General features: G+C 44.4%; 3 protein-coding genes across 3 annotated transcripts in view; 1 reads left to right on the forward strand and 2 right to left on the reverse strand.

Moving 5' to 3' along the window:
- aasdh (aminoadipate-semialdehyde dehydrogenase) overlaps positions 1-4,243 on the reverse strand; it is a gene marked incomplete at its 5' end in the record, with an annotated part of 27,697 nt that extends 23,454 nt beyond the window's left edge. The window contains 4 exons of the mRNA XM_080024200.1: positions 1,274-1,466; positions 1,539-1,822; positions 2,966-3,086; positions 4,017-4,243. Coding sequence (XP_079880326.1) covers positions 1,274-1,466; positions 1,539-1,822; positions 2,966-3,086; positions 4,017-4,243 — 825 coding nt within the window. The remainder of the gene's footprint in view (positions 1-1,273; positions 1,467-1,538; positions 1,823-2,965; positions 3,087-4,016) is intronic.
- Positions 4,244-5,441: 1,198 nt separating this feature from the next.
- Positions 5,442-11,557, forward strand: LOC307248024 (uncharacterized protein; the record flags this gene model as incomplete). Its single annotated transcript, XM_080024212.1, has 8 exons — positions 5,442-5,552; positions 5,690-5,753; positions 6,346-6,401; positions 6,553-6,586; positions 6,681-6,706; positions 6,786-6,843; positions 7,423-10,380; positions 11,532-11,557. Exons 1-8 carry the CDS (start codon positions 5,472-5,474, stop codon positions 11,555-11,557), a joined length of 3,303 nt encoding a protein of 1,100 aa, XP_079880338.1. The 5' UTR covers positions 5,442-5,471.
- A 399-nt stretch (positions 11,558-11,956) lies between these two features.
- Positions 11,957-15,675, reverse strand: ppat (phosphoribosyl pyrophosphate amidotransferase). The gene is made up of 5 exons (XM_080000715.1): positions 15,623-15,675; positions 14,661-14,783; positions 13,654-13,875; positions 13,020-13,140; positions 11,957-12,752 (listed from the first exon to the last, which is right to left on the reverse strand). The coding sequence occupies exons 2-5, from the start codon at positions 14,781-14,783 to the stop codon at positions 12,577-12,579; spliced, it is 642 nt and encodes a 213-aa protein (XP_079856841.1). The 5' UTR covers positions 15,623-15,675; the 3' UTR covers positions 11,957-12,576.
- Positions 15,676-20,072: the final 4,397 nt, after the last annotated feature.

The following is a 20,072-nucleotide window of genomic DNA, read 5'->3' on the forward strand; positions in this document are numbered from 1 at the left end:
GCATTCCTCGTGTCAAGCCTCTCCTGAACCAGAGACAACATCAGAAGCGTCTTACCGGGGCTTTGGAGAAAAATAACTGGACTGTTGCTCAGTGGTCCAAAGTCCTCTTTTCAGATGAAAGTACATTTTGCATGTCATTCGGAAATCAAGGTCCCAGAGTCTGGAGGAAAAATGGAGAGCCACAGAATCGGCATTGCTTGAAGTCCAGTGTGAAGTTTCCACAGTCAGTGGTGATTTGGGCTGCCATGTCATCTGCTGGTGTTGGTCCACTGTGTTTTCTGAAGTCCACAGTCAACACAGTCATCTACCGGGAAATTTTAGAGCACTTCGTGCATCCTTCTGCTGACAAGCTTTATGGAGATGCTGATTTCATTTTCCAGCAGGACTTGGCACCTGCCCACACTGCCAAAGGTACCAAAAGCTGGTTCAATGACCATGGTGTTACTGCGCTTGATTGGCCAGCAAACTCGCCTGATCTGAACCCCATAGAGAATCTATGGGCTATTGTCAAGAGGAAGATGAGAGACACCAGACCCAACAATGCAGATGACCTGAAGGCTGCTATCAAAGCAACCTGGGCTTCCATTACACCTGAGCAGTGCCACAGGCTGATCGCCTCCCTGCCACGCCGCATTGATGCACTAATTCATGCAACAGAAGTTCCAACTAAGTATTGAGTGCATAGAAATGAACATACTTTTCAGAAGCCTGACATTTCTGTTCAAAATATCCTTTTTTTTTTTTAATTGATCTTATGTAATATTCTAATTTTCTGAGACACTGAATTTGGGGTTTTCACTATCTATAGCCATAATCATCAAAATTTCAAGAAATAAAGGCTTGAAATATTTTACTCTATGTGTAATGAATCTATATAATATATGGGTTTCTGAAATGAGTGACAAAAAATATTGAACTTTTTCATGATATTCTAATTTTATCACACACACACACACACACACACACACACACACACACACACACACACACACACACACACACACACACACACACACACACACACACACACACACACACACACACAGTATATTAGGGTTGCTACGGTTAGTGGCGTTACCAGTGTTCACTTCACCTGTTATTATTAACAAAATAATCTCTTCCACTAATCAGGCTTTCAGTTTCACACATTGGAAAATGCTTATAATCATTAAAATTACAGTATTAAGTGTGACAGTGATTACTGCCCAAAAAGGCTCCCAAGATGGAGCTTCAGTGAAAAAACTCACATCCGCTCATGCAGCTTCATCTTTACCTGCAGGACAGTGGCTTTGTGGTTCTTAAAAAGCTGCTCCGCAAGTCGACTGGGAACCTTCCTGATCACATGGGGGACAATTAACAGCTCAGCCCCCGAGGACAGAGCCAGAAAGATCTCCACCACGGAAGGGTCAAAGGTCAATGGAGAGGCCAGGAACACCACATCTTCTGCACTCAACTGGAACAGAGATCTGAGCAGAGAGAAGAGCTGATTACCAGACAGACAGACAGATAGATAGACAGAGACAGATTTCCACACCAACCTGAGGTGCAGTATATTGGGTACGATGCACTTGTGCGGTACCCGTACGATTTTTGGAAGCCCGGTAGTTCCAGATGTGTGCAGCACATAGGCCAGATCTCCTCGTGTGGTAACCTTTGACCCCGTTGCTGATGCAAATGCAAGAGCATGGCCAGGTGATCCGGTTCCTTCCTGTTGTTTTCCTGCTTCTGGGATCGGCTTCACTTGGACCAGAGTCAGGTTGTAACTAGACAACACCGCACTTGTCTCCATTGTAACAAGCTGTGCAAAGGCATTCTGAAATCGCTTCATGGGAAAAGGGGGAAACATTTACGAAAAAATATAAATAATAAATATACTATTAAATATCATCAAATAAACCTCAAAAATGTTTAAAAACAACATAAAAATGATTAATCTGCAATAACTGTAGTGCTGTGCATAGAGTTTGTATAAAAACGTAAAGACATGTTTCCTGACACATTAAGGCAGTGCTATGTAACATTTTTACCTTAAAATAACAGCTTCAAAATGATTTTGATGGTACACTGACTTGTAATATGGAGAATGACACCTCTTTCGTTCTTGCACTATGTAACTTTGGTGTTCGTGTACGAAACCGCAGGAAAAGTGCTTTACGGCACTTCCTTGATGTTCTGTATAAAATCGCTCTGGTAATTGTGTTGTTTTTTTTTGCCTGGTTAAAAAAAAAAGAAAACATCTGGTACCTACACCTATAGCAGGGGGCCCATTTCAGTGAGCGAGTGAGTTGCGGGGCGATCCGAGGGAGCCGTGGACTGAGTGCACGCTGAAGCGGCGAGGTCCGTGCAAGGGGTGCAGTAACCTAAGTGTGCATTATATCTGCATTTGTAACATTGACTGATATTGAAACAAGACGAGATAAAGTTCAAATTTGTCCGGTAAAATAAATCATTATCGGACAGCAGACCAAGTTTTACGACAGTAGTGCAAAAATGCACTCAGAAACTGTCGGGGCGCCAAATCCCAAATACCAAAACTTAGATAGCACTGCTTTAAAGTGAAAAGAAATTAAATATAAATAAAAAATTGGTTGTAAATATACCCAAACACACCCGAGGCTCAACCTCACACCCCCCATTCATAACCTCACTCAAAACACACGTTTTCAAAATAGCTTTTGATGTATGAAGCTCTCTGTGTTTTAATTTTTTTTCTTCAAATTTTATTCCAAGTGATTTTACTAAAGTTAGGTGTTATTGAGCAGGGGGAAATGCTATACAAATAAAATTATCATCATCATTATGAAACAGTAAAATCTTTAAAAACAGTATACTGGTCTAGCATATTAAAATGTCTCCTTTTACTTTGAGATACAAATGATTAAATATCTGAACCCTTGTAAAATTCTCACCATTCTTTGACTGTTTATGTAGTACGACAATGAATACTAATATTTTAACAATTTACCTCCAACAAATCGCTCTGCACAGCGCAGAGCTTGAGGTCACACTGTGTGATGACCCGAGCAGAGAGGCGTCCAGGAGCATCCGGGTTCAGAGGAACATACGCAGCAGGAAACTGGAGGATTCTGCAGGAGACAGGTTCGTTAAAACCTCTATTTGGGTGTAATGTTTAAGATCTGTTTACTGTGACAGATTGATGAAGCCTTTCAAAATAACTTATTCAGATCCTGGTGTATAGACCAAGACGTTCCAACTAGTGACGACTCAAGTAAAATGCAACAAATAAGGGGGGGGGGGGTCGTACCACACAAACTGAAGGCGTCCAAAACAGTCCAAAGCATATTCTGTGTTTGTGTCCTCACACATGGAAATTCGCTTGCAGCTCCAGAGCAACGGGTCCGAATTGTGTCTGTTTTATTTCAGTCCCAAACGTTAATGAAATGTATTTGACATGCAGTGTTTAGTCCGTTTGAATGGAACCGTGTTGTTGGGGACTTCCACGCGGAGTGATTTCCTTCCACAGAGACACGGTGAGGCAGGACTCTGTGGACTACAGGTAGGAAGGAGCCCCCTTGTAATGATTGGGATGAAGTCACAAGTGTATCGACTTGTGTCACCAGGAATTGACTGATGCCGCGTTCCATGGGAACACAGATTTCAGCACCTCAGACAGATTTCACTCTACATGTAAGATTGTACGGATAACATTTTGCAAATAAGACCTCATAAAGTCAATTATTAGACCATCTAATGGCGTTTAAAGGTCCGCTATTTGTACAACCGAATTTAAATACCTACTGGATTGGTCTGTCTGTGTGTCTATCAATAAGTTCATTTCGGATTCCCTCTGGCACCGTTTCTAGTACCTAATGCCTCCTGCTGGACCTCACCATAGACATTTTAAATTGTTTACAGTCCAGCGCGGCTCGGCTGAACCGGCGGAAGCTTCAGACGAGCGGCTCTGCTCTCCAGGTGGATCCGGCCGAGGACAGCTCTGCTCGGCGACGGGACAGCACAAAGTCACAGAACTGTAAAATACCAGGACACCATCTCACCCCAGGATCCAGACCGGCAGGTGAAGATCCGTGTGGCAGTACAGCCCCACCAGACCTCCACTCCCGCGGCAGTGTTCCCGCAGCAGCCCGCTAAGTTCAGCTCCATAGGAGACCAGCTCCCGGTACCGTAGCGACCCGCCATCGCCTCCGGCAAACCTGACGGCCACCCGGTCGGCGTGCAGAGCGGCCGCGGAGACCACAAACTCGTCCAGAGTCGATATGTTCATGTCGGTATTCCGTCGGACACAAGAGACTGCGCCGCCATGGGGTGAAACGGTTCTAGTGACGGCGGACGTCTTCAAAACACAGCGCGGTGCTTCACGTCGCCAACACGAACGCAAACCAAGGACGCTGTATTCAAGGGAACTCGGAAATATCCTCCGCGAGGGGGTATTTCCCCACTACCGAGCCAAATGTGTTTGTGGAAAAACATGGACGCCTGCAGTGAATTTGTTTGGCAACATGTGAATTATACAAGCTACAAAACGTGTGTTAAGATAGCATCCACCCCACATCGTATTTTAGATCGGAGTTGGCCCCGTTTTAAAACAAACAAACAAACAAACAAACAAACAAAAAACACGTAAATTGAACTTGGTGTGCAGTTAACGGTTTATGCCGCCATTTCGCTGTGACGACAGCTCTGTGACCTGGGCCGATTCGGACCCGAGCAATCTGCCCCGACACCCCGACTCAAATGATCGTTCTTTTGCACTCCCATCAAACAGGCGGCCATTTTTCCGGGTTCAACGCAATGCAGCAGGGTGAACGACAGCGAGTTCCCGGAAGTGAATTCCCCATTCGTATTCTGAATCGAGCTTTGGATTATTAGCCATAATAATGTGGTAACCGTCCAAGGGAGACCTGCCACAAGCTATGGTGCCGTGGAACGGTGGTTTTTGCTCCTGTGGAAGCCACAAATCTGTATGATATCAGCCTTGTTTTAAGAAAAAAAACATGTTTTATTCGCCGTTCCATGGAGAAGAACTACACTGCCCACGGGTCTAAGGTGTAACAGCGACGTCTCTGATTGGCGGAGCTCGCTGTTACCATGGAAATGTTTACCGGCGAATGTCACACTGTCAGCGGCGAGTTACTGAGCGGAACCACTGTATACACACAATATAATATAATGACAACGGTTAAATCCAAGCGAGCAAAACTACCGTTAGGTCGGAAGTCATTGGGAAAGGTATAATTTTCAGTGGTTTATGGGATGAGAATTGAAGAGCGTGCAAATATCACGCAACGGAGCCGTTTAAAAAAAAAAAAAAAAAAAAAAAAAAAGTGGGCGGTCAGTGTTGAACCTTATGTGACGTCCCAGCCGCGCGGTCAAATCACGTTGCGTTGGGAATTTTGAATTTCCCCGCAGCGTCCGCGCAGTTCGTCCTCGGTTAGCGTCGGCACGGCGCCGGGTTACATTTCAACACCGACTATTTCGCGACCTTTTGTGACATGGAGAAGGTTGAGCGAAGGGAGCGAATGCGAGAAAACGCCATTGTCTTCAAAAGGACTTTGGATCGGATCGCCGAGAGGGTGTGTGCGGCTTCTGTTGCAGCTGAGAACAGAGTGAATGCTGCGTCCTTAAGGCCGATTCCATGGTAGTACATGGGATCAATACCTCAATTGTATTCATTTAGACATGATCAAACTCTGTCGTTTACCCACAACAGTATTCCAAACTCGCGGATCCTGATGGGGGGGCGGAGGTGGACCTCCTGGAGACCAATATGAAAGGTAGGATAAAAGTATGAGGTACGGCCTACTGACCCAACTCATCCAGGATGAGAGAAAGAAGAACGGAAAATATGATCTGACTAAAAGAAATAAACGATGATCCTGTTATTGTTTTTTTTTTTTTTTGTTATTTTCTTTGGTTCTGGTGAGGTTGTTTGGTATTAAAGACATTTTTGTAAGGAGAGTTAATATTAGTTATTGTATGGGATCTGAAATGTTTGGAGTTTTTATGAAAATATTACACTAGTTTTTGTGTATATAATTACGTCAGTTTAATGTGATGCATCTCTATAACATCCTTCCACATGAGATTTGGAATTTCTGAACCAATATTGTGTTTGGGTAAATTTTTGGCCTTTCTATATATTTCGATGAGGCCCAGCTCTTGATTTTCTATAAATGTCACCTATCCAGAATGTACACAACATATAGATCTAATACATGAAACACATTAGTGTAGTAAATCTCATGGAGTGAAAGTGTCTGGGGCTCATTAAAACAGTTTAAGTTGCATTTAATTTCATGTTTTATTTGGGTTACTAAAACATTTTTTTACTGACCTGCTCCTTTTCTCTGTCTCTGCGTGGTGAAGATGTTGGACGTCACATGGCTCAGTCCAAGATTAAGCTGTCAAGAATTGAATCAAAGGTTTGAATCATAGTGAGATTGAAGCTGGATTGATGTAAACAGACTCCCAACTTTTAGTTTTGCTGAAGGATTTAAAACAGCCCTGGCATGCAACATTAAAAACGCAATCAGCAGAAATAAAATAAAGCACTTTTTTTTTTTTCCTTCTCAGCGCTCACCAGATTTGACAGAGCATTTCTTAACAGGTAAACAGATCTTATTTCTATTTAAGGTGAAATTGACAGTTTTGCTTGCATCTTTTTAATGTGATTCACATCCTTTTGTTCACCTTCATTACAGCCAATGACACCACAAGCGATACTCAGGTAATAAACCGTCCAAACTGTGGCTGTGTGCTGCTTCAGTCATATAGTTTTTCACTGTTGCTCATAATTGTTTTAACAGTTAGACCGTTGGCGTCATGAAGCTGATGAGAGCAGGGTTCAGGGTATGGTGCAGGATGGTGAGAGCTTTGTTTTATTATTTTTTTCTTTAGTTTGAAAATCATTCTTTAATACAGGAACATTTCTGGAGTACCCAGAGCTTTTACTACAGTAAAAGTATAAAGTACTTAAAGTATTTAAAACGACTTGTCTTATCTAGTCCCCTGATATAAGTCTATAATATTCATAAAGTACTACAGTGGTACCTTGACTTACGACTGTAATTCGTTCTACAAGAACGGTCGTATGTTAAAACAATCGTATGTCGAAGCAATTTTTCCCATATAAATTATGAAATCGTGAAGGGTGAAAATAAACAAAATACAGAGCACAAACACAGTAAATATGAAAAAAATATCGATAAGCCACAAACTACGTGCACACACGATGCAGGTCGCCCGCTGGCTGACTGGCAGCCGACACACCAACTGCAAATTTCCACGGTTGTATCTTGAAACAGTCGGTCGTAAGTCCATACAAATTTTCGCAACTCTCGCTACTCGTATCTTGGATTAGTGGTAAATGGATGCAGTCGTAAGTCGAGGTACCACTGTACTGTAAAAGGTGTGTGTGTGTCTGTGTGTTTGTCTGTTCCACAGAGATGTCTGGGGTTGAAGACAACCAGTTCTCATTGGACAGCCTGCCACAGCCTGAGGATTACGATGCTGACCTGGAGAAGACTCTGAGCTTGAACAGCACCTCGTTGAAGGAGCTCTACCCCAGCATGATGAGCCAGCTCTGGGAGGCCCGCCGCCGGGAACATGTCTCCAACACGGCGGCCTCCGTGCTGCAGAGGTACCGCAGAATGAGACGGACCAACGACCAAGTCAAGAAGACTGGAAACGACAAACCTCACAGCCGCTCCATTTGTACAAAATGGGTAAAAACCTCAAATCAGAGGCATATGAGCAACCTGTGTTCTCCTCCGGCAGTGGAGCCACAGGAGGCGGACTGTGTGCAGAAAGACCGACCCGTCCTGGTGTTGGATTTCTCTGGTTCCTCCGCCACCTCAGCCCGCTCCAACGTCTCTCAGAACCAGACGTTTGTTGTGTCACAGGAACTGGCGCTCCCCGAGAGGCTCTGCCACCCCCCCGCCACTCAGAGGTCCGACCAGCTCGGTCCCTCGTCATTCAGCGTTCAGCAGCTCCTGGCAGCGCGCAGCCCACTGGCCGGCCACTCCAGCACCCACCTCTCTCCAGCCGCAGCACGCTGGGTGGGCAGGGAAGGCCCGAGGAGCCAGGTTCTGGAAAGCCCCCCCAGAGAAGTCAGGTGTCACTCTGCCTCTCTGCCCTCTCCGCTGCAGAAGCCTCTTGATTCCCAGAGGAAGAGGCTTCACCCCAGGGACTCCGGTGATCGTTCCCGCCTGGAGCTCCTCCCCCCGCAGAGCCACCACAGGATGCAGCTGGGCTGCAACAGTACCCACCTCTCCTTAGCCGCAGCACGCTGGGTGGGCAGGGAAGGCTCGAGGAGCGAGGTTCTGGAAAGCCCCTCCAGAGAAGTCAGGTGTCGCTCTGCCTCGCCGCCCTCTCCGCTGCAGAAGCCTCTTGGTTCTCCGATGAAGAGGCTTCACCCCGGGGACTCCGGTGATCTGCCCAGCCTGGAGCCTCTCTCCCCGCAGAGCCACCACAGGCTGCAGCGGGGCCGCTCCGGCACCCACGTCTCTCCAGCCACAGCACGGTGGGTGGGCAGGGAAGGCTCGAGGAGCGAGGTTTTGGAAAGCCCCTCCAGAGAAGTCAGGTGTCACTCTGCCTCTCCACTGCAGAAGCCTCTTGGTTCCCCGAGAAAGAGGCTTCACCCCGGGGACTCCGGTGATCGTTCCCGCCTGGAGCTCCTCTCCCCGCAGAGCCGCCACAGGCTGCAGCGGGGCCGCTCTGGCACCCAACTCTCTCCAGCCACAGCACGCTGGGTGGGCAGGAAAGGCTCGAGGAGCGAGGTTCTGGAAAGCCCCTCCAGAGAAGTCAGGTGTCGCTCTACCTCTCCACCCTCTCCGCTGCAGGAGCCGCTTGGCTCCCCGAGGAAGAGGCTTCACCCCAGGGACTCCGGTGATCCATCCAGCCTGAAACTCCTCTCCCCGCAGAGCCGCCACAGGCTGCAGCGGGGCCGCTCCGGCACCCACCTCTCTCCAGCCACAGCACGGTGGGTGGGCAGGGAAGGCTCGAGGAGCAAAGTTCTGGAAAGCCCCTCCAGAGAAGTCAGGTGTCGCTCTACCTCTCCACCCTCTCCACTACAGAAGCCTCTTGGCTCCCCGAGGAAGAGGCTTCATCCCTGGGGCTCCGGTGATCCGTCCAGCCTGAAGCTCCTCTCCCCGCAGAACCGCCACAGGCTGCAGCGAGGCTGCTCCGGCACCCACCTCTCTCCAGCCACAGCACGGTGGGTGGGCAGGGAAGGCTCGAGGAGCGAGGTTCTGGAAAGCCCCTCCAGAGAAGTCAGGTGTCGCTCTACCTCTCCACCCTCTCCACTACAGAAGCCTCTTGGCTCCCCGAGGAAGAGGCTTCACCCCAGGGACTCCGGTGATCCGTCCAGCCTGGAGCTCCTCTCCCCGCAGAGCCACCACAGGCTGCAGCGGGGCCGCTCTGGCACCCAACTCTCTCCAGCCACAGCACGCTGGGTGGGCAGGGAAGACTCGAGGAGCGAGGTTCTGGAAAGCCCCTCCAGAGAAGTCAGGTGTCGCTCTGCATCTCCACCCTCTCCGCTGCAGAAGCCTCTTGGCTCCCCGAGGAAGAGGCTTCACCCCAGGGACTCCGGTGATCCGTCCAGCCTGGAGCTCCTCTCCCCGCAGAGCCACCACAAGCTGCAGCGGGGCCGCTCCGGCACCCACCTCTCTCCAGCCACAGCACGCTGGGTGGGCAGGGAAGGCTCGAGGAGCGAGGTTCTGGAAAGCCCCTCCGGAGAAGTCAGGTATCACTCTGCCTCTCCACTGCAGAAGCCTCTTGGTTCCCCGAGGAAGAGGCTTCACCCTGGGGACTCCGGCGATCTGTCCTGCCTGGAGCTCCTCTCCCCGCAGAGCCACCACAGGCTGCAGCGGGGCCGCTCCTTAGAGTCGCCCTTCAGGCCGAGCGGCGCAGCTCTCTCCCCCGCCAAGGTGGAGGATGACTTCTTGAAGCGATGCCACCAGTTTGTGTGCCTGTCCGGGCCCCTGCTCCCTGGCGCCCCCCCATGCCGCTACTGCAGCGGTGACTGGAGCTTGGAGTCCAGCAGGGGGTGCCCATGGTCCTCCCTGGCAGCGCTGGCCCTGTCCCCGCACCGCTCCGTACTGAAGAAGCGACTCCGGGAGCTGGACCAGGACCGGACCCCGCAGTCCAAGCGGCTCCGGGACTGGCAGGGGACCTGCTCCCCAGGGTCCCTGCGCCACGTAACGGAGAGGCTGGACGGCCAGTATCCCATCAGCCCCCTCTCCTTCACATGGGTGGAGGCCCGTGGCGACAGCCTGTCCAGGGGCCGCAGCAGAGTTTCTCTGACCAAGGTTTTCAAGCAGCAGCCCTCCGCCAGGGAGTCCCGGCAGGAAGGACGGATGAGCCGCGTTCAGCCCGCATCCCCCTCAGACCTGCTCAGTCTGGGTAAGAATCATACGGAAACAGTGCTGGAATTCTGCAAAGTGGTGTTTAAAGTGGTAATCCATCACGTTGTCCCAAAAGTACATTTGAAGCTGTGTTTACCCTCGTCTTACGACACTTTCTTCAAAGTTTGCCTTGTTTAGTAAGGGTTTAACCATTCACCGATACAAATCGGTTTTAATTGCATTGCTTTGGCTTATTTTAATTTATGATGGAAAATAAATGCGTCCATTAAACAAATGTTCAGAACTGTATCAGATTGCATCAAATTGCAGCGAATTAAACTATCGTCTCTGAATCGTATCGTAGCCCATGTATCTAGATGCATATCGGATCGTCTTAGAAGGGAGACATGCACACCCCTATTGTTTACATTTAAAAAAATGTAATGTCTCTTGAAGTGGATTTTTTTTTTTTGTACTTTTTATGGAACGTTCATATCAACAGTTTACTGTCTTGCAGCGCTTCTTTAGCCAATTCACCATGGCTGGTACATGCCAAATCTTGATATTCTTGCCGTTTCTTTTAAAGTGTCCGCTAAATAAAGTAACAAATATGGGAGTCTATAAATGAAATTCAGTTATGTTACAGACCAAATTTAGGAGACTTGGGTTTTGAAACATTGTGGTATTTGTTCCTAAATTTCAATACCCAAGTAGTTGGTCAAAATGAAAGGGTCTGACCAGTGTCATTTGATTTTCAGATTGTTTTAAAAGCTAGGTAGACATGTTTCTGTGTTGAATAGAATGACTTAAAACCAGTATTACACTAGTTTTATGTCTAGTACAGAAAAGGAAATTTAGTAGTAAAAACTATTGTTTAGGAACTTATATTCAGCCCTGGTTGGTTGGAGGCATTTCATCCACTTCTAATCCTCTGATTTCTGTTTCAGAGAGAACGAAACTACATGGAGAACAAGGTTTGTACACAGAAAGCACTCATTTAATTGAAATAACCATCAAACCTGAGGATTTGTAATAAAATCACTAAAAAATAACATGCCACAGTATTAAATATTAAATTAAGATAAGCATCTAACATCAGTTATTTGTCCTCCTGCTGTTAAGCTACTGCTCAAATATGTAATTCTTTATTTAGCAACAAGACATTCTAACAAATTAAGTGTTTATCTTCATGTTATCTCCACTTTGCAGGTTTACTTGGCAAGGCAAAATGGTGACACCCTTATGCCAAGGCTTTGTAAAATATACCATTGACAGTAATGTTATACTACTCATGACTACTACTATACTATACTACTACTACTTCATGAAGTGTAGTTGTTTTTTCCTCTTTTTTTAACCATTTGGACATGTTTCTGCTTTACAATGATTTTTATACTTTGTAGTTATTTGGTTGTTAGAGATTCTGTCTAGCAAGCAATGCTTTTAGGTGTTTGTCCTTTCTATTCTTCCTGTTCACTTGTGAATGTCAGTGTACAATAAAAATCTGTTTCAGATGAAAGACTACTTTCCCCTGTCTGTGGTGTTAGTTATCCACTTATACAGCAATTTCCCAAATGAGTCAGTTTTGCATAATTTCTCGTCTATATAGTCATAGAATAACTAGAATCAAATAGTGTCAATTTACACAATTTTATTTGAAACATCTTTTCTCCCACATCATCATGACCACATACACAGGACCCATTACAAAAACAAAAAACAGGCGCCCCTGCACGAGACTAGGTTTATATGCCTTGCCCAAGGGGACCTGGCAGAGACGGCGCCACAGAGAAAATACACCGTGTCCCAATCAAGGATTGTATTGCCAACTCCATTCTCACTCTTCATAAAATAACTGTTTTAATTTCAAACTTCTAGCACTGAGACATGAGTAGTTAAGTTCTGTTAAATGAAGTACATTGGATTACGGAAAGTAAATATACCCACCGTTATTTTATGCTTCTAAGGCAATAAACTCAATCAACAAATCTCTCGTTCTAATCTGGCTCTTTTCTGGTTTGACATTTTCATGTCACAATTCATTTTACACTGAAGAAGAGTGGGAACAATGCAACTATCTAAAGAAAAATCACTGTTTGGTCCTGAACTAATACAAAAAAAGATGCTCCATTTGTGCGCTTATTTACGTGGGTATGTTTCCCAGAAAGCAGAAACTAAATCCAAACCAACATTCCAAAGCAAAAGGCACATTCTAATGTACAGGTTTCCTCTGATGAGCTCCGCCCTCTCAGTCTCACCACTGCAGCTCCACTGGGTACTTCCCAGTGAGGCAGGCGGTGCAGTGGCCCACCCTCCTGGACGGCTGGTTGTTGGAGCAGATCAAGTTGTCGTCCTTCTGCTGAGTGGCAATGCCGCCCTGCACGGCGGACACTAGGCCCTCCACGCTCAGGTACTTCACGCTGTCGGCTCCTGAGGAAGAGATTTTAACGCATTTTACACGGTCAGAAAAACAGTCAACGTACAGTTGACTGTTTTTGTTTTTTATTGAATTAAATTGGCAATCTTGAGATTAAAGTCATATTTAAAGAATAAACTGAATTTTGAGATGGAAGATAAAATGTTGAGATCAAAGTTATTAATTTGAGTGTAATGACAACATTTAAAAATAAAAAGTAAATATTTCAATAGGACATACGGTAATACAAACTAGGAAATGCTACTAAATAACTGACTCACCGATGTAACCAGCAATGTTTTGAAACTCTGGCCTGTTGGCAATGAGCTCCTCTTTGGTTGGAATGTTGATTCCCATGTAGCAGGGAAATTTGATCGGTGGAGAGGCAACCCTGATATGGACCTGACCAAGAAAAGAATAAATCAATACAGGAGGATGAGTTATCAGAAACATCTAGATATCAGCTCCTTTATTAAGTGTGCTGGTTTAGCACACTTACGGTTATCACACATATTACAGCCAATTTTTGCAATGCTACTCCTCCCACAGTTTCTCAGCCACATACATGCGAAACAACAAAACGACCGGCTCCATTCCAACCGGTCAGCTATAACTTGGAAGGTTTGAGCTAGCGGCACTTTTTGTGCCCGAGGACAATTTTCCAGATGGGAATGTGGCTAAGAAATGCAGGCATCGTGGAAGTGTAAATATGTTGAGATATTAGGGAAAATCCCCACTTACATACACAATACAATTTTCCTCCGTGGATAATAAAGTGTTGTTTTATCACAGTCCAAACAAAATCAAATGGAATAATGGAATCAATGATATGTCAAGTCTGATAACGGACTAAAAGTCCAGTTTGTCCCATAAAATACACACCCACAGCGAGCAATTCTGGGTTTAGGGTCTAACCTCTGTGGCCCCCGCCTCCTTCAGCAGTTTAATGATGGGGGAGATGGTGTTGCCCCTGACAATGGAGTCGTCGATCAGCACCACCCGTTTTCCTGCAAAGTTGTCGGTCAGCGGCCCAAACTTCTTGGCCACGCCCAGCTGACGCAGGCGGGTATTGGGCTGGATGAAGGTTCTGCCCACGTAGCGGTTCTTACACAGAACCTCGACGTAGGGAAGACCAGCCTGCACGGGCGGGAAAATGTGAGGAACCACAAGGATGCAGAACATTTAAAAATCGCCGGTTGCTTAATTGGCCGCTGGTTTAAAAATACATTGATACTTTTCATTGATTTATTTCCTGCTTATTTACAAACATATCAGATAGAACATGAAACTGTTCTACAAGTGCAATGTTAACGATAAGCAAGTTGTAAAAACAGAGAACATGAAGGTGGTAGCAGTGTGGGTATACCTGATCTAGTCTTGATTTTTTTTAAGACAATAGATAAGAAACACAAGAAATAATTAAAAAGAAACATTCTTCACCACCAAAAATTTAATAACCTGATTGTCATTTTCTAGGGCTGCCCCTGACTAGAGATTTTCGTCAGTTCAAGCCATTTGTCAACTAATCGTTGAAAGTTTACGATATTAATTTCATTATTTAACTATATGTTTTTGGGGCAACATAAAATGGTTTTGAGTTCAAGAGCTGACAAAGAATGTTATAACTTGTTAACTAACATTAACACTGTGCTACATTACAGATAAATACAAAACCTACTAATCAGCCAGCCTTCAAAATAGGAATAAATTTACAAGCGCTGCGCACATGAACTGAGCCTCCTGTTAATTACACTGGTTAAACATTACACCGGTTAAACTTATTATGAAATGTGGCGAACAGAAGATAGTTCTCCCGGTGTTGGTGTCCGTGTCACCAGCCGGCCGCTGGCTTCACAGCGCCCCTCCGCCCCGACCTAGCCGCAGAGTAAGAGTAAAAGTAGAGGTAGAGGTAGAGTACAGACCTGTTGAGCGTATCCCAGAGCAGCGGGCGTGGCAGACTCCGGCACGGTGCTCACCACGTCTGCATCGGTCGGGGCCTCGATGGCCAACTGGCGTCCGCAGCGCTGCCTGACAGTGTAAACCATCTGCCCTGAAGGAATAAAACAAGTTCAGAGTCCCTCAAAGTACCTGAGGGCCACTGGCCAGGTTGTTTCTCCTCGGGAGCACATTGAACATCACAGGGAAAACAATCCGTGTCCCACGATTTACTTATTTTGAACACCATGCATAAGTAAAATGTCGAATAAATATCTGTATATGCCGTAATGTATTTTGTATATTATTGTATTTCATTCTGAAAATATTTGTGCATTCAAAATTGTGTGGATTAATGAACACATTGTCATTAAGAAATGCATTTATTTATTAAAATATGCAGTGATCACATTTCCTGTGGTAAGATACTCCTGTACTAAAGGCTGTTTTTTTGTCATGAAACTACAATGTTGGAAAAGTTGAGACGTAACATTTGACACTTTTGAAAGCTTGTTCAAGGTGACTCCTCTTTCCTTGAAAGAACCATGTTCTTTCCTATTGCCTTTCGTTGTCCCACTTAAAAGAACAGCAATATTACATTTATTTCATATACATAATATTCATACCTAGAGCTGTCACAATTATTTCCCAATTACAATTATTTGGGAAGATTGCTAACTTTTTTTTAAATTTTTAAACCAATGTTAGAAATGTTGCAATAAATTAAATGTGAATAAGGTGAGATCATTGTTTTTGAGCAATGTTCAATGACAATAAATGGCTGTTCTGCAACAGCTAGACGTGTATTATTACAATATTGAAAGTTTTATGTATAAGCACTATCATAGCGGCGTGAAAAACAAGCAAAAAAGCAGGCAGTTCGATTTTTAAACCGCAATTATTTGTATGATAATTAATCATCAACTAATTGTGACAGCCATCTTGCTACCTTCGAATATGGAGTCTGGTCTGGCAAAGTAGACGTATTCAAAGATGCAGAACGCCGGGGCGTCTCCCTCGGGCCGCGGCACCACGCTCAGCGTCTTCACGCCGTGTTTGGAGATCTGCACGATCTCGCCGGGCTGAACCTCCCGGTAGTACCTGAGAGCACGAAAACACTCAGTGATCAGCCTGTTCATTGTTATGAGATTAAAACATTGTCCTCTTGTGTGACTCTTTTGTAGTTGAAATTCATGATAAGAATATACGCCGCAACAGTTCTCCCAATATGAGGTGAAATATTTGAGCATTTTATAAAAAATTTTAAAAAAAAAGGAAAAAAGTTTGAACTGACTTGTAATTCACTGTGAGGAACCTCTGTTTGATTCTTTGAGGTTTTGAATAAATAAGCAGATTGTCAACTCCTCTATGACTGATAATGAATTATTCCAAACAAACAACTTGCATTAACGTAGACCACAAACTTATGACAATGTCAAAATGTTGTCACAATGGCGCGGAAAGACTTTGATCGATTAACACAATTTTATACCTCAACTTGTTAAATATTTTAAGTAAACCACAATGTGAAAAGGTAGTAATTTCATCAGGGTACAGCGCAGCTAAACAATAAACCTGAGAATGGAATATCTCCCCACCCAGTTTCAGACCCCACATCATGAAAAACATTGGAGAAGAACTATCCATCAGAGCTGTACAAATGGTGTGAGGACTCACTTGGCTCCGATGGACTGGAAGCTGCAGGACTCTGACGACACCACCCAGCCCTCTGTGTCTCCCTCTCCAGAACCTGACGGGAACACAGTAACGATTAATCGGTCGGCCGATTAATGGGGCAGATTATCTGTTTCTTTGAGATTTAAAAAAAAAACGCCAATGCCTGCGCTCACAAGGCATAATTTATTTTACCAGACAAATTTCAACCTTATGTCACATTTCAATAAGTGTATATTAAAAACACAAATGTAATGTACACCGGACTGGACGTCTTGGTGCAGCGTAAGTGCTGCTTCCTATTGAATCCACTGTTGCAGCACCACTGGCCACGTCAGTCGTGCGGGGTCTGCGCGGCGGAGAGGTCTATTTTTTCCCAACTGCGCCCGGCTATGCAGCCTTTTCAATAGAAACACAAGATAAAACTACATAGAAATGTTTTTGTGAAGAGCAATAAAGTAATGCAATCAATCAAGGTGTCCAGTAGGAAAATAACCCCCTGGGATGGCCATGTCCCGCTTTATTACAAACTTCTCTTCAGACACTCGCTTCTACTTGCACCACGTTGTTCACAAACGATCCGGTTCATTTGAACAGCTCTTTTGTATGAATGAAAGGAACCGAGTCTCCCTGGGTGATGAGCCGTTCTTTTTGTCAAGCTTTAGAGTTTTAAGTTGTGTTGTTTGTTAAGGTAGCCGTCTCCTGTCGCTGGCAATATTTCCCCCTTCATGAAAGAGACGGCTCCTGGCCGGGAGGTGCCCTGGCTGAAAAGGAGCGCACCCACTCTCGCTTCACAAAGCGAAGGCACACACGTGAGGTTTATTTCAATAAATAATTTTACTATTATTTATGTGTGGCGCATACTGTTTATACCTGTTCTACCTGTGTAGTACAGGTTTTATTTTTTTTAATTTTATATATATATATATATATATATATATATATATATATATGAATTGTATTAACTTGAACCCCGTCTGCCCCCTCTGTACACAGTCATACACACAGAGCGTTACACTAGTTTTTTGTGGCAAGTTCAAGTTAAGTTCAAGATATTATTTGTCACTTACATAAACATACGGTCATACATACAGTTTATGTGTGTGTTTATGTTTGTCATGAATTGACACCCAGTGATTACGCACAATGAGCTCTAAAAATACTAAAATGTGTGAAACCGACACGAGGTGCTCAGACTACTATAAAAACATTTTTTACACCTTTGACCTAAAAAATAAAAAAATAAAAAAACAACATCTTAAATATGAAGACATCCAAACCGTGCCGTTACTGTGGCCCAAAACCGTGATACATACTGAACCATGAGCCCACTGCATCCCCAGAAAGGGGTATTAGTGTTAAATAAATGTTAATTTAAGTTCAGCAGTTGTGTGTCTCATTTGTTATTATTATTATTAAATTGTTGTATTTTATCAGACGCAAAAACAAACAAAAAAACATGATATCGGCATTATATGTCGGCCACCCTGCTCTCTAAATTTTGGCATTGGCCATTGAAAACCCATATCGGCCGACCACCTTTATTGACCCGCATTCCACAAACTCAAACTGTGTTTAAAACTCTGACACAGGAGCGCTGTGATAACCCCACGCAGATAAGGAAGACCTCTTATCTAGAGAAGCACCAGGAGCATTAGAAGCTACAGAAAATCAGTTCAACCCTTCACTTGCAGCATGTCTGATGCTTTTATCCCAGAATATGATGGTTCAGAAATAACCGATTTTATTGCTTTTTTAATTTTTTTTATTTCCACCCTCCCAAACAAGAATATTTTAAATCTAAAATTTCATAAATTCATTAAAACAGAATTTTAGATTATGTTGACTAATTTGTTTCTCAAACTTATACTATAAATATAATTAAAACACATTTTAAGACGGGTCATTTTTGACTGACCAGACATGCATTCTAGGGCTTTTTATTTTGTTTTCAACGTGCCCGGTGAAGCCCTGGGTACCTGAGCTCTGCAGTTTAGAGACTGGGACGAGGCGACCCACGCACAGCGGCCGGTTTCCATACGGGTCACGCAGGGCGTAGATCACATCTTTGTACATCACCAGCAGAGAATACGACGCCGGAGTCTCCATCATCAGATTTTTTATTCTGCAAACAGAAAATAAAAAACAGATAATAATATCGTTCACAGCTTTCAAGGAGGAGATAATGTGACAAGAGCTAAGTCCCTCCAAAACTTGCAATGCAATTTGCATTTGAATAAAATACATTTCAATAAACCAGTACCAAAAGGCTTAGTTGGCACTGAGCTGCGACGACCAACAGTGGCAGCGTCCACGATGAGAATGACAATTCGCTGTGTAAGTCACTGTACAATATTTTATTTGTCTTTATGGTTTTTTCATGTAAAATTGGTAGAGAGCCATTTCGCCACTGATGGCAGCAGATTAATACAGGCTGACCTGGCAACCCAGTCAGGGGCATCCAGTTCCTCCATGGGGGGCGTGAGGGCGAGCAGCTGGGTGATGAGCTCGCTGTCCGAGCTGGTGGACAGGCCCACGCCGTGACGCATTACCTGCAGGAGGCGCCACGGGCAGAGAAGAGCGCTGATTAACAGAGTGAGAACGCAGGGAAATTTACACAATATCAGAAATATGAGACTGAAATTCATAATTTCAAAATAAATTCCCACAAATATTTCACAGCTCATATTGTGAGAATTTTTTAAAGAAATGTAATAATAATCATTTCATGAAGACTCAGGATTCCTCATCTATCTTCAGTTCATGAACCACTATAATAAAAAGTAATAAAGAAATATCAAATTATCACAGAGCCCGGTGCTAAAATATCAGTTACAAATGACACATACACAATTATGCATCAAAATAACTATGCATCTACCTGTACTTTCTACCAATTATTAAGTATACAACATAGATTATTATGCATAAATATATGTATATATTCTGTATGCTTTTGTGCATAAATCCACAACTTCTTGCTTTTGTTCGGCATTTACACTGGTGGAACTGAAATAAATAAATATTTGAATATCTGTTTATTGAGTCCAGTAAACAGCAGAGGCAGACAAGATTCAACATTGGTCCACATTGTGCGCTACATGAGTCACTGGGACAGAATGTTGTTGTATAGTCATCATGCTGTTGTGTGTGTGTCTGTGTGTGTGATTTGATTTGGACGCATGCAAACCTTTGTGCGCAAGGCGGCGGCATTGACAAGTTCTCCGTTGTGGGCGACAGCGATCTTTCCGTGCAGCGTGTCCACAACGAAGGGCTGGCAGTTCTGCAGCTCTGAGTTCCCCGTGGTGGAGTAGCGGGTGTGTCCGATGCCCAGGTTCCCATAGCGGAGCTTCAGGAGCGCTTCGGGGGGGAAGGCGCTGCTCACCAGCCCCATCCCCTAAAAACATGGAGCATTATTCAGAATTATTACTCATCACTAAGAGCTGTTGACCAATTCAAACACTAGGCACACAGAGCAGTTCAACTGTGCAATATTCTGGAATAAATGATTCTATCCCACCTGTTATAAGCTGTGTCCATACTGTTGTATACATATTGTTATTTTATGAATCATGTACAGGAATATCCAACCACATTCTTATTTATAACCAGTCAATACTTGCATCTTAAATGACATTTAGCCCCTGCTAGAACCGTTTGTTATTTTTATCCTTTATCTGGTGCATAGAACACATTGTCGTTTTTTTTAGACTGTTAAGCATTAT

The sequence above is a fragment of the Zeus faber genome, assembly GCF_960531495.2.
Source record: "Zeus faber genome assembly, chromosome: 1".
Lineage (NCBI taxonomy): Eukaryota > Metazoa > Chordata > Actinopteri > Zeiformes > Zeidae > Zeus > Zeus faber.